Source organism: Thermochaetoides thermophila (genome assembly GCF_000221225.1).
Source record: "Thermochaetoides thermophila DSM 1495 unplaced genomic scaffold scf7180000011818, whole genome shotgun sequence".
In the NCBI taxonomy this organism is placed as follows: Eukaryota; Fungi; Ascomycota; class Sordariomycetes; order Sordariales; family Chaetomiaceae; genus Thermochaetoides; species Thermochaetoides thermophila.
In genome coordinates, this window is record NW_006383034.1 from 1,290,990 (window position 1) to 1,306,296 (window position 15,307).

The 15,307-nt window shown below is 54.5% G+C and overlaps 6 protein-coding genes across 6 annotated transcripts; 2 read left to right on the forward strand and 4 right to left on the reverse strand.

Moving 5' to 3' along the window:
- Positions 1-463: 463 nt before the first annotated feature.
- CTHT_0043650 (uncharacterized protein) lies at positions 464-2,168 on the reverse strand (the record flags this gene model as incomplete). Its single annotated transcript, XM_006694696.1, has 2 exons — positions 464-1,584; positions 1,715-2,168. The coding sequence occupies 2 exons, from the start codon at positions 2,166-2,168 to the stop codon at positions 464-466; spliced, it is 1,575 nt and encodes a 524-aa protein (XP_006694759.1).
- Positions 2,169-3,334: 1,166 nt separating this feature from the next.
- On the forward strand, positions 3,335-5,290 carry CTHT_0043660 (uncharacterized protein; the record flags this gene model as incomplete). The annotated part of the gene is made up of 1 exon (XM_006694697.1): positions 3,335-5,290. One exon carries the CDS (start codon positions 3,335-3,337, stop codon positions 5,288-5,290), a length of 1,956 nt encoding a protein of 651 aa, XP_006694760.1.
- A 384-nt stretch (positions 5,291-5,674) lies between these two features.
- Positions 5,675-7,198, reverse strand: CTHT_0043670 (putative FAD binding protein; the record flags this gene model as incomplete). The annotated part of the gene is made up of 1 exon (XM_006694698.1): positions 5,675-7,198. One exon carries the CDS (start codon positions 7,196-7,198, stop codon positions 5,675-5,677), a length of 1,524 nt encoding a protein of 507 aa, XP_006694761.1.
- A 673-nt stretch (positions 7,199-7,871) lies between these two features.
- On the reverse strand, positions 7,872-9,237 carry CTHT_0043680 (uncharacterized protein; the record flags this gene model as incomplete). The annotated part of the gene is made up of 3 exons (XM_006694699.1): positions 7,872-8,155; positions 8,221-8,366; positions 8,417-9,237. 3 exons carry the CDS (start codon positions 9,235-9,237, stop codon positions 7,872-7,874), a joined length of 1,251 nt encoding a protein of 416 aa, XP_006694762.1.
- A 1,797-nt stretch (positions 9,238-11,034) lies between these two features.
- Positions 11,035-12,342, reverse strand: CTHT_0043690 (putative peroxisomal membrane anchor protein; the record flags this gene model as incomplete). The annotated part of the gene is made up of 3 exons (XM_006694700.1): positions 11,035-11,859; positions 11,917-12,230; positions 12,303-12,342. 3 exons carry the CDS (start codon positions 12,340-12,342, stop codon positions 11,035-11,037), a joined length of 1,179 nt encoding a protein of 392 aa, XP_006694763.1.
- Positions 12,343-12,930: 588 nt separating this feature from the next.
- On the forward strand, positions 12,931-15,241 carry CTHT_0043700 (uncharacterized protein; the record flags this gene model as incomplete). Its single annotated transcript, XM_006694701.1, has 3 exons — positions 12,931-12,975; positions 13,063-14,984; positions 15,040-15,241. 3 exons carry the CDS (start codon positions 12,931-12,933, stop codon positions 15,239-15,241), a joined length of 2,169 nt encoding a protein of 722 aa, XP_006694764.1.
- Positions 15,242-15,307: the final 66 nt, after the last annotated feature.

The following is a 15,307-nucleotide window of genomic DNA, read 5'->3' on the forward strand; positions in this document are numbered from 1 at the left end:
TCTGTACCGGAATCTGCTAAAGTTTTAAAGAAGCTAGCTTGGTAGCCCATACCTGACAGTACCTTGACTGTCATACACTCCTCCAGCCACATGTAAAGCCATATAGATAGATCAATGACCGAAAACTGCGCACCAAAGGGAGCAACTGCCCTCAATCCATCCGCTTTTTCCGTGACTTGATGCAGACAATTGCGATGCAGTGCAAACGTCTTTGAAGCGTCGCCTGACAAAAACTACAGGCAACATTTTGTGCCAGACTTATAGATATCAATGCCCTAGGACATGTTGTGCCGGCGTATTCAAGGACAAAATGACGAGGGGGAAGAAAAATATCTCCGTAACTTTTAAGAAGCCTAAGAAACTGACCTATATGATGGGCAGAGAGGAGACTGTGGACGGTAAAGCAAAAAAAAAAAAGCAAACAAGAAGGGATAGTGCAGTCACACGGATCTTGTCGCGTTATTCACGAGCAGCCAAATCTGCGCCCGTTATCCAACTCGCCCCTGATGTAGTCAGCGGCATGCTCTCCATGTAAGGCCGCGCGGCTAGTCAATTGATGTCGCTGGTCTAGATGTTTAAAGAATTGTTGGCGCGTATCAAACAGACGGCTGCGGTTTCTGTCTGGTCCATATTTGCAGACATGTTCTTCACAGACGTAGCGCACGCCGAGAGCATAGCGTTCCCAGTTTTCAGTCTGGGAACGCTGTCGGCGGGTCTCAACCAGGAAGCGGGCGCAAGTGCGGACGTTCGCGCGATGAGCAGGGTCAGAATCAAGCCATGCCATAGTGGCTGACTCGATTTCAGAGATGAGTGCCGGAGCGTCCTTCTTATGGCGACGGGTAAGCTTGATGTAAGGAACTTCGAAGCGAATGTAGTAGTGATAAGATCGGCCCTGTTCGAAAGCCATCGCCCTGCTAATATCTGCAGGAGATTTGGATGCAATCCCCGGCAGATGCTTGCGGAGCTTCTCGTACCACCAAGGGTGTTCAGGCTCTTTGGTCCCGAGACTCAAGAGCAGCCCAATGGAAGGAGTACCGTTTTCACTCTCGAACATGGATGAGAGCATTCTCATGGTCTCCAGACTGGGATCACGAATCAAACGGCTGCCATCAACGTACTTGGCTTCGCGAATGATGAAGGGCTTGCAGTTGCGGGGTGTCGTGACAGCTTTCGCGACTTCAGGAATAGAGGTCATGCGGCCGTTTTGGTCGGGTGTTTCATACCTAAAGGTGCAAAAGGGGAAGGGATCCTGTTCCTTCTTCCCCTCGACTTCAGCAGCCCAGGCCCAGGCTATAACCTGGCACTTGAAAAGATCGGCTTGAAATTCGCTTGCGGTGGCCGACACTTCGGTTGAGGGAGCAGAGCCGCCTCTAACGCTGGTAGTGGATGAAATGGTGAAGGCGCGGGCACTTCGGGTGATGCTGTAGCGGGAAAACATGTCGAAGAGGGCGCTTGCGCGGCCATAAGGCCACGCATGACGATGTGGCTTTGGAAGGCTAAGGAGCGGACCGTCATCGTCAGGCAGGACCGGGAGATCGATGTGATGGTGCTCGAGTTCGCCGATAACCTGATCGACCGTTTGGCCTAACATGCCAAGAAGAATAGCAAGGATTCCACCGAAGCTGGTGCCGGAGATGTAGTCAAAGTAATGAGAGGGGAGGTATTGGCCCTCTTTGTAGACATCGTCTGGAATATCCTCACGCGAGATACACACCGTGTCGGCGCTGGATCTGGCGATCGGCTCCAGGAAGGGTCTCAAGGATTTCGACCTCGCGCATGATCTCCCGGAGGACAATCAAGGAGGAGATGGCCTGGATGCCACCGCCGTCGATGCAGAGGACGTACTTTGGCTTCCAGGGAGCCACCAAGTGCCAGCCGCCATCCAAAACGATGCTGGGGGTAGAGCTCGAAGCATGGGAAAGTGGTGACGTGGGACTGAGCTCGGGCGGGCGAGGAACAAAGGAGCCAAGATTGTAGAAAGCCCTTTGGTCGGAGTGAAGGTCGAAAGACGGCCCCGGGAGCAGGCCAACTTGAGACACCGCAGAGGGCAGTGCCGACCCAGCGCCCGCTGCTGGCTTGACCTGGCCGAACTCGGTGATCTGTGGGTTTGGATGAGACGCAGCGGGCAAGTCAACTGCCGGCTCGTTCTTGGTCCACTGAGAAGCCATCTTATTCGGTGTTTATTGACCACGATATACAAGCGAGAGGAGACCAATGACGACAAATTGTGGCCGCTTGGGAGTTGGGAGTTGAGGTCCGACGAAAGTTACCAAAGAGAGCAAAGAGATAAGGTCGTAGATATGACGAAGGACAAAAGTAAGAGCAAATGGTGTTGCTGTCTGCTGTCGAAATAATACCAAAGGCCTTTGCAAGGCGGGAGTAAGGTGTTGAGAGGAAAGGCGGTGCTAAGCGTTTAACTTGATTGCGTTGTAGGATGGCAGCAAGAAAAGGAGGGAATAAAGGGAAGAGTAAGAAGGCGAGGGGAGGGTAAAGAGGAAAACGGATGAAGAAAGAATCGCGTCCGCAGACAAAAGAGCAGGGCTAGAAAGAAACGTTCTGCGTAGCGACGAGGCAGAGGCTAGACGCAGGTGGGCTGCCCCTTCCTTCGATATCGAGACCACTCTCCTGGGGAGGGTTGGGGCTCTCACGAAGCACAACACCCAGAACCGCACCTGCCTTCCTTCCCTCCTTCCCTTTGCTTCCTTTTCTTTCTGCATACACAAAAGATTTGCAAACTTCGTGACCCAAAATACCAAACCTTTCTTCTTTTCCTATAACTCTGGTCAAACCCCAAACCGCAAACCACGCCTTTTCATTCTGTATTTTCCTTTCTCGCAATCATCTCTCGAACTCACGGCCACTACTTACGCTCCGACTGTTACCTTTTTCTTGCATTGCTCTAAGCACAATCCTCTTCTTTTTTCCAACATCCAAACGACAGCTAAAGTCGCTCGAACCGTTTCGACGCAACCCGGCAGCTCGACCAGTCTCCTCATCGCCAACTTGTTAAGGTACTGCGCCTCCCCCTACAGGCAGTAAGTACGTAGAACCCCCCAGCTGTGGCCCTCGCCCGCGCAGGCACTAACGACTTGCTGCACGCAGTCATCGGGTTGACAAGACTGCTGGCTGTTCTGTTCCGTACTAGCAGCGTTCCTACCGGAGCCACCCCTAGCAAAGTTGTCGCCATGGAAGTCGCTGGCGCCATCGCATCGCTGACTTTCGACGTCTTTGACGGCGTTGTCAAGAGTAAGTCGCTAAAAGTCAAAAATACTTGAAGTCGTCTCACAATCTGACTCTGGCTCTTGTTTTCAAATTCTGTACCTCCATGCTTGAAATGCCCAAGGAGCTGGAGAGCAAGCGCGTGGAGCTTATTATCGAGTACCATCGTATTCTGGCCTTTGGCAAAGCAGCAGGACTCGTCGACGTGCCCGAGGGCTCCAACCTTGCCCTGACTTTGGGTACCGAAACAATTGAGCTTGTGGCCATCTTGGCGCGGATTCAGTCCATAATGACCGAGTTCCGCGACTTGAATGCCCGTTACTCTGATGAGGATTCTTCCAAGCCGTCTGTTTCCATGAGGAATGGTAACCACGGTGAGGGCTCAGGCAACACCAACCTGCCCATTAGGCCCACCTTTAAGCGTACTCCCAGCCTCGCTGCTCAATACGAGGAAAAGAAGCAGCAGCGGAAGCATCTCCGGGGCACAAATCATCTCCGCGAGTTCTTCCAAAAGACAGGCCATAACCTCAAGGAAATTGTGACCCATCCTGGCCGTATTCGCTGGATCGTTTCTGACAAGGATGCCTTCGATGCTCTTCTCAAGGACCTGCACACACTCACCGAACGTCTGCACGAGCTCATGAGGGGCCATCGCGAACGTCACATCGATGAGATCACGGCAATGACCTACCGCGAGTTAATCATGACTCGAAATAGCGTCGACGACATTAAGGTCAGTATTGAGGCGGTCTCCAACCGCATCAATAATTTCCCCTTCGAGGGCCCCAGCCGCCCCCGCCATGGTGCCACAGATTTTGCACTCCGAGACCTCTTTCAGCTCAAACGGATGGGTCGTATTGCAGAAAATGTCATTCTTGAACTCAAGAATGATGGGAAGATCGATCTTGACGAGCGTTTGAAGGAGTCCGGCCTGAAATTGCAGAAGCTCACCGCCCAGGAGGTATTTGATAACTTCTCATGGAATGAGCCTGAAATGGTTTATCCTGCCGGCCTTGATCGCCCTCGTGGCGTTCTGACTGTTGGCAACGATGAACTGCCTGTTTGGGTCGAGTGGAAGCCGATTGGTGACTTGCGTCCCAACTCTCCTCAGGACAAAGAGGTGTTCGTCCGCACCGGTCTCCTCTCCGAGATGCTCAAAATGCAGAAGCCGTCCACGATGCACGTGCCTGAGTGTTTGGGCTTCTTCGACGATAGAGAGGTGAATGAATGCGACCGTTATGGTTGGATTTACAAGATGCCAGAGGGTAGTAGCATGGACACTCGTGTTGTCTCGCTCTACCACATCCTAGGCAACGACAAGCACAAACCCAGTCTCTCCAAGCGCGTCGCCATGGCTACAGCGCTTTGCACAACCGTCATGAACCTGCATGCCGTCAACTGGCTGCACAAGGGCATTTACAGTGACAATGTCGTCTTCCACTTTGACAAGAACGGCAACTACAATGCCGAGAAGCCTCTTCTGTCAGGTTTCGAATATTCTCGTCCTGATGTCGGCAATACGACCAACCGCGAAGTCGACGCAGTCTGGGACCTATATCGATGGCCTGCCATTCAGCGCGAGAAGCCAACCGACCGCAACTCGCGCAAGACATACGACATGTACAGCCTTGGCCTAGTGATGCTCGAGATTGCACACTGGGAGCGTCTTCAGAACTTGATGTGGCTTCACGATGCCCCCCGCGATAGCGATCAAAGTGACGACACCAGCAAGAAGGGTAAAAAATTCATTGCGAACATCGGGATGGGCAAGGAGAAACTGCTGCCGAATGTCACTTTGGATGAATCTAAGGGTGTCCGAGACTGGCTGCTGGACATCCGCGAAGGCGCCCCATTCCGTGCTGCTGGCCGTCCTAATCCCTTGCAGGCGCTGCGCCACGTCGCAGGAGACCTCTACTTCCACGCTGTATTGCGCTGTATCTGGGCTCATGGCCCCAATGGGTTTAGTGTCGAGGAGCTTGATGACCAGTCGAACGACTCTGACATCGGCGTTCAGCTCCAGGAGGCGTTCATGAGGTATGTTGTTGAGCCGCTCAGGTCTGTGCAGATCTAAGAGCGGAAGTACGAGCTTGTTCGGATCTGAGATGCGGGCCGAAAAGGGTGTTGACATTTGAACGCAGTTGAGTTGCTGGTTTTCTCAGGGCGTTTTCTATTCGCATATCAGGAGGAGTCATATATGGTTCATAGATTGTAGGTTGGACATGTACGGTGTTTGTATTTGAACAGATGTCTGGTGTAAAGAGTGTGAATATTGGTGTATGCGGTCTATCGGTGTACAGATTCTCTTGATATGTGTGTACAGTCTATCAGTGTACAATGTGATCGGTGTACAGTCTAGCTGTGTCAGCTATTGTAATCAAAAGGTTGCGTACCCAAAACCAAACAGATTCTGGCAGATGGCTAGCGAGATGAGTGTCTCTGTCTCGGGTATTCATCCTCACTCGCCCGTCCACTTCCACTGGGCGTTCCGATGTAGCAGGTAATCTCTCGACTCGATGCTCTTCCGGATGCCGTAGAAGCCGCCCAGCGGCCACACCCTGGTCATCCAATGCTGCTGTTTCTTCTTCACGGCTACCTCTTGGTCAACATGCACCTTATCCCACACGCTCGGCAGGTTCGCGGCCTTGTACTTCTTCCGCAGGGCATCGTACCACTCTCGGCCCCCGTACATCTTCCAGAACTCGTCTTCATCATAATACGTGTGCGCATACAACCACTTCATCCCGCCCAGCTCCCGCACCTTCGCTTCCAGCTCCCGGTTCACCCGCACAAACTCCCTCGGTTCAGCCGGCCCCCAGCCCCAGACTCCGACATTCAGCATGTGTCCTGGCTCTTGCACCTCCACGCCCTTCGGGACGGTCGTAAACGGATGGAACGTCGGCAGCGTAGGCCGTTTTAGGGGGCAAAGCCATAGCGGCCAGATTCCTAGCTCACGACCAGTGTATTCCACGAATTGTGGGGTTGTTTCAAACGGCATGGCGACATCCTGCACAATAAAACGTGCGCTTTCCCCTGATGCGTGGAGGGCTCGGTACAACATGCGGGTATGCAGGAAGTCATCTAGGAATTGCCTCGTCCAGCGGGTGAAGGGCACAAAGCGGAAGTATTGGAAGGCCGCTCGGCCAACCCAGAAGCCGCCCCGGTCGTAGCGGAAGAGGTACTCGGCTAGGGGGACGGTGTTGCTGACTGGGAGGGAGGGGGAGGATAGTTTGGAGGTGAGGTGGAAGGCGTGGAGGTAGAACCAGGGGTCGGAGGGGGCAGAAAAGGTTTGGAGAGGGGCAGAACAAGGGGAGGGGGGTTCGTTCGTTAATGTACCGGTGATGATTGCTCCGTGGGTAGGGGAAAATTGAATGCCGTCTATGTAGTCGTTTTCCGGCTGACGCATTTGCTCCCGGATGAGGGAGACGCTTTCTTCGATGGAGTGCGTGCGGTGATATCTGACGTGGACGAACTTCTTTGCTTCCATGAGGCGGAGTTTCAGGAGGGTGGTTACGCCGAGGGTGCCGACCGCGCCGGCCGCACCGCGGAAGAGGTCCCCCGTTTTGGGGTCGTCGCGGCTAGTTTGAATGACTTCGCCGTCGGCGAGGAGCATCTCGGCTCCCAAGACCGTCTCGTCAAAAAAGCCTTCTCTGAAACTGCTGCTTTCTCCGGCTGTGCCCGCGAACCCGCCTCCGGCGGTGATGCCGGGGAATTCCATTACCACGGGCGGGACCAGGCCATGGGGGAGGGTGGCTTCTACCAGGCGGTCCATGGGCACATTGGGTTCGACCAGGGCGATACGCTTGTCGCGGTCGATGGAGATGACGTTGCGCAGGGCGGAGATGTCGAGGACGGGGGAGTTGTGTGGCCGTGGGCGCGTGCTGTTGGTCGAGCCGTGGTGGATGCGGTAAGGGATGCCGGCGGCGTAGAAGCCGCGGGCGGCGGTTGACAGGGCGGAGATGGCCGCGCGATGTTTTTCCATTTTCTTGTTATTTTTTGTTACTTTCAGAAGAACATATGTACACTCAGTATTAAAAGAATGACATGTTGGGGGTCAAGGGGGAAATAGGGGCGAGTACAGTAAGAGTGAGCGGGTGAGTGAAGTGAAGTTGAGGTTCGTGATGAAATTTTGGCGGGTCCACTTCGGGATGTGAGCTTGGCAGAGACTCATGGGTAAAGATGGAGATGAACAATCCAGACGAAGTGTGAGATTACTACTACGCCAGTAGAATGGATAAGTCTATATACACTTAAACATGAGTCTACCACAGGAATATAGAAATATGGACTCAGAAAACGCTCATATGGTAGGTTAACCAAGCCAACCCTTTTTCATCCTCACCATCTCACTCAATGCCCCCCTCGCCCCTCACAGCTTCGCCCCAACAAATCCCGCCTCCCTTACAGTCCTCCACACCCGTTCCCTAACCTCCTCCTCCTCAAAAGGATTCACCTCCTCCGGCTTTAGCACCTCTTCCTGCAAGCTCTTAGCCTTAACCCTCACAAACCTCGTCCCGACCCCATTCCCCCCTTGTTCCCCCACAGCCTTGATGAACCCTGCCCATTTCTCCAAACATCTCTTTCCTTCCTTTAGATAGGGAAATATCAGCGCAAAACAGTGCGGCATCCCCTCATACTCCTCAAACACCACCGTCTCAACCCCATCGCGCCAAAGCTTTTGGGCAGTGTACCGGTCCTCGTCGGTGAGCAGTTCCCAGCCGGCGCAGATATAGACGGGGGGTGCGCCGGCCCAGGATGTGGCGAGGACGGGGGAGACGGAGGGGGTGGGTGATTAGGGCGTCAGGCGTGTAGACGTGCTTACGGGGAGGATTGGTTGGCCAAATGGCGCAGGGAGGGCGGCGCGCATTGGTGACGGCTTGTTGGGCAGGCGTGGGGAGGTAATCATAGGCGGCATTGGCGGTGCAGGAGGGGAGGGAGTCTGGGGATGTTAACCTTTGTTTAACTTCAGATAGAGATGTGAGATATACGAGAGGAAGAACTTACGGGTCAGGTCCATCCAGGGCGAGCTGACGGCTACGCCGGCGGGGAGGGGGATATCGCGGGCTTCGCCGTGCCATTGTATCTTGTGGCCGATGCGGTTCAGGTAGAGGATAAGTTGGAGAAGAACCATGGAGAGGTTACCGCCAGCGCTGAACACTGTTAATTTTAATCTAGCCTCACATCTCACTTGCAAACTCACCTGTCGCCAGCAAACACGATATTCTCTGCCTTCACCTGCTCATGAAACGCCCCCTCGGGCGGATACAACAACGCCAAATACGACACCAACGCATCCATCAGCGCTGCAGGAAACGCACTCTGTGGCGCAAGCCTGTATCTCACCGAGTAGACCCTGCCCCCCGTCAACTTAGCTAGTGTCTTCGTCGTAGGCCGATGTGTCGCCGGATCCAGCATGCAGTACGCTCCTCCATGAAAGTAGAGCACCGTAACCGGACTCTTCACATCCTTCATCATCGCCTCGTACAACCCCTTCTCCCCCAGCTCTTTGGGTAGCTTTTCTCCTCGGGCAGCATTGACCCTGTACCCCGTCCACTCCGCCTCAACGGCTACCGGCTCAGGAATGTCATAACCCGCCCTGGGAATTTTGGGGTCCCATAGCCCATCGATGCCCCTCTTAATCGCCTCCTTCAGTTCCTCCGCCTCCGGCGGAACCGGGCAGGCATAGGTAGCAACCCAGATGTGTCCCCTCGGCGCCGGGGCGCGAGAGGCCAGTTTCTGGGTCGTGCTCACGGATTGGGGTTTGGCAGGGCTGATGAAGGAGCGGATGACGGCGAGGGCCAGCTCTGTTCGGAGGTCGAGGTATTTTGAGGGTGGGGAGAGGCGAAGGCAGTGAAGGATTGCCACCCAAAGGAGGAGGGGAGCTTGTGGGAGGAGGGTGAGGAGCACAGAGTTGGAGCTGCCAGAACCGCTTTTTGGCTTGGATTTGCCGGTCCCTGATGAAGGGCCAGGGACTGGCGATGCAGTCTCGGTGACGGTGATGGGCTTTTCGGTTGTTGCCATTTGTTTGGGCGTCAGAACGGGATTGAAGAAAAAGACTGGGTGGAAGTAGAGATCCTGTGGATGATGAGTTTTAGACTAAAGACGTCGAGTAGTATCAAGATCACATGTGTCTGTCCATTAGAAGAAAAAGAACTGCCGAACAGAACAACAATCTTTCCTCCCGCCCTTTTTATACTTTGCTTATTCCCATGCCTAGCTAGCTATCAGTCCTGCCATTCTTTCAGCCCAAAGCCATCAAAGACTTGACCTTCATCGATCCACTCCGCCCTAGGCCGGCTACAGACTCGGATGAGCACGTTGACACTCGACGCGAAGCCGTCAAATCCGCCAATCCCCAATTCATCACAAAGTTGCGAATGCGCATGCACAAAAGTGGACACGGGTGGGTGAGCCGAGGGTATGGGTGTAGTGTCTTGCTTGCCAAGCCCCGGGTCTGGCCAATGAGCACACGAGCACTCGCAAGCTTTCCATCTTTTGGGTTAGGGAGATTTACTAGCCACAGTTATTGGGGCTGGGTATGTGGCTTGACTTAAGCAATAACCATGTTCGAAGACGGTAATGCTTGAGATGGCGACGGGTTGGTGATATCACTGCATAAAACTTGCTCACTGTTGAAATTGATTAGTGAAATTGAGGGTAGAACTAAAAAAGCAATTGAAAAGCAAAAGTAAGGACAAATGCAAAACATACAACACGGGGGATTCCCCAGTCATCACCGACCTGAGTACTAACCCCGCCCTCAGTGGCTTGTCTATGGGAGAGCGGACGGGATCCCGAATTTTCCACTGGGTATGGTCGTATGTATTCGAGGGATGCAGATTAGGACCTGATATAGTCGTGAGTGGAGGAGAGGCAGATTGCCTTCAGAGGCTTAATTTCGGTGTTTGGATTCTCAGATCTATCTCAGTTGGCCAGAAATTAAAGTTTATTCCCTAATCTATGTGATCGCGTTGGCACATTGTGCGACTTAGGCCACTGTTTGAACTCGCAGATTATGTGATAATCATCTTATTTCCCATCATCTAGAGTTCATCTTCTCAGCAAGAACAGGAGAGTCGAGCCGTATTGTGGGTTTTCGTAGCCCAGTGCCTGCTCTTCAAGCGTGTGCAAAGGTTGCGATGAACCTTTGATCAAGAGGTGATGGTCTAGGTAGTGGTGCCCTTGGGAAGAGCTCAATCAACAACAGCTTTGGGATCGTGAAGTTGACCAAGGAACTGACCGGAAGCTGGGTAACAGAGTGGCCGCCTATACTATGAGTGATAGCCTGGGGGTTAACTCCAATTGCCTGCCGCATCCATAGCTGAGTCACCGCCGTGGAGGGAGATTTCTCTGCGGTGTCTGCAGTCTGCAAGACAATCACGGGGTTGTCAGCAATAAAGCAACCAATCATCCAGAGCCACCAGCTGATATCAGGCCATGCAATCTGCCAGTTAATTCTTTAGAACAATGAACACATCCATGATACTATGTTATTAAGCACATTGTTATCTCTGGACCTGCACCAGCCAACTGTAGTCAAGCCAAGCCCTCGTGTCCCTAAGGTACCATATACTACGGGTGTAGGTCAACTGCAAAGCAAAGAGGAAAGAGGCAGGTCACACAACCTCCTGAAAGTACTGTACAGCACACAAACACCCATCCTTCCTAAAAATACCATACACATCCATTTGCAATTCCATATCAATCGTGCATGCAACCAACCCTGTTCTTTTCATGAACTCCTAACACATGTCCATGCATGTTATTGTCAGCTCTCTTAACTCTCAACTCCCACAGTCCGAAATGCCAGATCCTCAATTAGTTGCTGCTGCTACCACTGCTCTCCGAACCGCTCTCGTGCGCAGTCTGACTCTCAGCCTTGCTGCTCGTAGACGAGGGGCCCTTCTCACCGTTGTTCGGGTTCGACCACGACGATGACCCGCCCGACAACCTGTTAGCCGTGGTGCTGCTGCCGGCAGTGCTACTACTCTTATTGGAAGCAGCCAGCTGCCAAGCAGGTATCGAGGCACGAGGGGGGAGACCAGAGCTGAAGGGCGAGAAGCGATTGGTGAGGAGCGGGTCAGCCGCAGCAGAAGCCTCCTTGCTCTCCATAGCGGGAGCGGTCTCAACGGAGGCGGCGGCGGCGGCGGCGGCGGGAGTAGTAGCGGAGGAAGTAGCACCGTTAACCAAAGACGAGGCGACAGAAGGAGGACGAGGGATGGCAGTGGCAGTCGGGACCGCGGCGGCAGCGGCAGGGGTCTGCATGCGCTGAGTGAGCAAGGTCTTGAGAGACTTGAGCTCGGCGTTGACCTCGCGCAGACGCTGGTCGGTCAGGTCCTTCTGGTTGTTGAGGGCACGCGGGATCACATTGTCCTTGAGATTCTGGAGTTCTTCACGCAGGCGGCGAGTCTCATCTGTCCGCCACTTGTTGTTGCTCTGCAGATCCTTGATCACGGTGTCGAGAGTCGAGAGTTGGTTGTCCAGCTTCTCGGTGCGCGCCTGTTCGGCCGCCTTGAGCTCCTCTGTGTCCTTGGCCAGCTGATCGACCAGGGCGAAGGCTTTCTCGAACTGCTCGTCGATCGCACGCTTGTCTTGCTCCAAACGCTCGGGGGTCGGGGGAGCAATCAGAGGGTAGATGTAGCGCTGTTTTGAGGTTAGGCTCTGAATCCATATATACATGAGTGTTGCTCGAGGACCTACCTTGCCAAGCTGGTACAGGCCATAGCTGACGCCGCTAACCACTGTAGCCATGATGAACCAGTCACGCCAGTCTCTCCTAGGAGGCTGGTCCGGCGGTTGCTGCCATCCATACGGCGGGTAGGAGGGGGGATACTGGCCATAATAGGCCGAAGGCTGCCCAGGAGCGACAGGCGGCTGACCAAACGCTGGGACAGGGGGCGTCACGCCAGCGCGTGCGAGCGCAGCATTAATCTCTTCTTGAGTGAGGTTCTTCGCCTGCAGAAATGCGATCTTCTTTTCAGTCGGTGACGCAGCGACACTAGGGTCTTTGAGGACTGCACAGAGGGTTAGCAAGCTGATCAACAGTGTTTATCCCTGAGAGGGAGAAGGAAAACAAGACAACGTACACTGCGCCGCCGAGGCGACCAGATCCTCGCGGATAGCCATTCCTCACGAGGTTACTCTATGGCTCTACAAGCAAAGTTGTGATGGAAGTCGACAGCCGGCAGAGGACAATACACAGGTTGCGATGGTGGCAGACTTGAAGTTGGGAAAGGAAGAGAGGCTGTTGCTTCGGTCGACAAGAACCGAGGTTCGCGGCCGACCGCCGTTACCCTGCCACAGATCCACAGGCACGCTCTCAGGGACCCACCCTGGCTCGCTGGATGCGGCTGACAGGGGTCAAATCCACGGATTTGGACAGCCGTGTCACGTGTTGCTCAGTGTTTTGCTAAGCTTCCTAGGCGCCCAACTGGGGCTATGGGTCGCGAGAGTCAAGACCCACATTTATCCGTTTGGGAAAATCGATTGACCGTCGACACCGCCCCGCGCTGTTTACCTGCTTGTTTACCAACGCCACAGCAACGGCTGTTGTTGGCTGGCGTAATTAGTTACATCGCGCTCTGTAATTTTGGTTTTTTTGATTGTGGTCCACGCCGTTTTGCTGGGCTCGTCTAGAAACATTGCATCAACAACGATTCGCTAGATCTTGCTGATTATCTGCGGCGCAATCGAGCGACATCAACCAAGGACGCCATGTCAAAGGACAGCGGGCAGTGGAGTGTCCGACGACCCAGGGAGGTTCGTGCGATTATCAGTCTTTCCAATCACTACGATCCCTGCTCAGATATATGCGATATCAGAAACAACTGATTTAACCATCTCCAGACCCTAGGCGGACTCGGCTTCAACTCAGGAATTCCACACCCGAACTCAGCCATGAAGCGAACCAGCACGATCGGCGCCGCCGGCCCCTCGCACGCCCGCACCATCTCCGGGTCGCGCCCCTCGCTGATGCCGCGCCCGAGCCAACCGCTCTTTAAGCGAAGCTCCTCGTCCGGCGACGTCACCAGCTCCATTGGCCTGGCCTCCGCCAAGCGCGCCTCCATCTACAGCGCCAACACGCCCGCCGCTCTACGAGCAGGATTGTCGTCGTCTGCCGCTGATGCCGACCGTCGCGCTAGCGTCAGTGTCTACCGCGCGCGCCCGTCCGTTGCGCCAGGAGCCCTGGGCCTGGGCGGCGGCATGGGCGGCCACCAGAGCTTCTTCCAGCAGGCGCCGCAGGCGGCGGGCGTACCGCGTGACCCCAGACCGCTGAAGGATCGGGCTTATCAGCAGAGGATTGGCCAGGAGCTGTTGGAGTACCTAGCACAGAATAACTTTGAGATGGAGATGAACTACAAGCTGTCGGACAACTTCATCAAGTCGCCGACGCAGAAGGATTTTAATTACCTCTTTCAATGGCTGTATCGGCGCATTGACCCAGGCTACCGGTTCCACAAGAACATTGATCAGGAGGTGCCGCCATTGCTGAAGCAGATGAGGTATCCCTATGAGAGGGGTATCACCAAGAGCCAGATTGCTGCCGTGGGTGGGCAGAACTGGAGTACGTTTTTGGGGTTGCTGCACTGGATGATGCAGCTGGCGCAGATGCTGGAGCGGTACAAACTGAATGAGTACAACGATGCGTGTTTAGAGGCTGGCGTAGATGTGTCTGGAGACCATATCATCTTCGACTACCTGACCGCCGCCTACCAAGACTGGCTCAACATGGATGAGGACGTGCCGGATGACGAGGTCGATAAGGTGCTCGCGCCGCATGTACAGGCCATGGCTCGTGCCTTTGAACGTGCCAACGCCCGCTACATTCAGGAGCTGGAAATACTGGAGGCGGAGAATCAGCGGTTGCAGAAAGAGATCGAGGATCTGCAGAAAAGCACGCCTGACCCGGCAGTTCTTGACAATCACTACAAGATCATGGAGGAGGACAAGGTCAAGTTCGAAGAGTACAATACGCTGGCGCAACAACGAGCAGAAAAGTACGAGGGCCGGATCCAGGTCCTGCAAGAAGAACTGGAGAAGCTCGCAACCGAGCTCGAAGAGGCTGAAGAGGAAAAGCGCCGTCTTCAAAAAGCCGTCGACGACCAGGGCATCAGCATGCAGGATATTGACCGCATGACTGCCGAGCGCGAGCGGCTGGCAAAGGCGAACGAACTGGCCTCCCAACGCCTAGAAGATCTCAAGCGCAAGGTAACCGAAAAGGAAGCCGAAGCCAGCGAGCGCCTCGACGAACTCGAGCGCATGGTCGACCGGTACAACACGGTCGCCTACCAAATCGCACTCATTCCCCCAACAGCGGTTAACGCCAAAGGCCAGAACTACGAGCTCCAAGTAACGGTTAATGACGACGCGGGCGGCGACCGCCTCGTCGCCGACGCTACCACAGGCTACCAGCCAGCGCACATCCTCAACCTGGACCTGCGCGGCAGCGTTAAGAACGCGCTGCTGGCGCTGCGCAAGGAGATTTCGGAACGGCGCAAGGCGGCACTGGACGCCATGATGGAGGACCACGACTTGCTTGACCGGGCCAAGGAGGCCATCGAGGACAAGCGGAATGAGGTCGAAGCGCTGGAGCATCGGGTTCGTGCTGCTGAGGAAGAGTACGAGCGGACCAAGGAGGTGACGACGGCGCAGAAGCTGGCAAGCGATGCGCAGATTGAGAAGATGGAGAAGGAGTTGGCGAAGATGAGGGCCCAGTTGACGGAGAGCGTGCAGTTGCTGGAGCAGAGGGAGATGACGACGAATATTGAGTACGTCTTCTTTCTGTCTTCTCCGAAGTTCTGGTTGCTAACTGGTCTGTTACAGATACGAACAGCTTACGCTCCGGGCCAACGCACTCCGCGAGGAGCTGCACACCGAGACGATGCGCATGCTTAACGACGTCATCAAGTTCAAGATGCACATCCAGAAGGGGTTGGAGGAGTACGAAAGCTTCGTTGCAGACGAGCTGGAGAAGGAGTTGGGCAGCGATGAGATGCGTGATGATACCCAAGCCTTCGAGGCCTAGACGCAGATTGGTTCTGTTATGTGTTATGGTATGGTATGTTTTGTGTGTGGGTTGGATGGATGATCC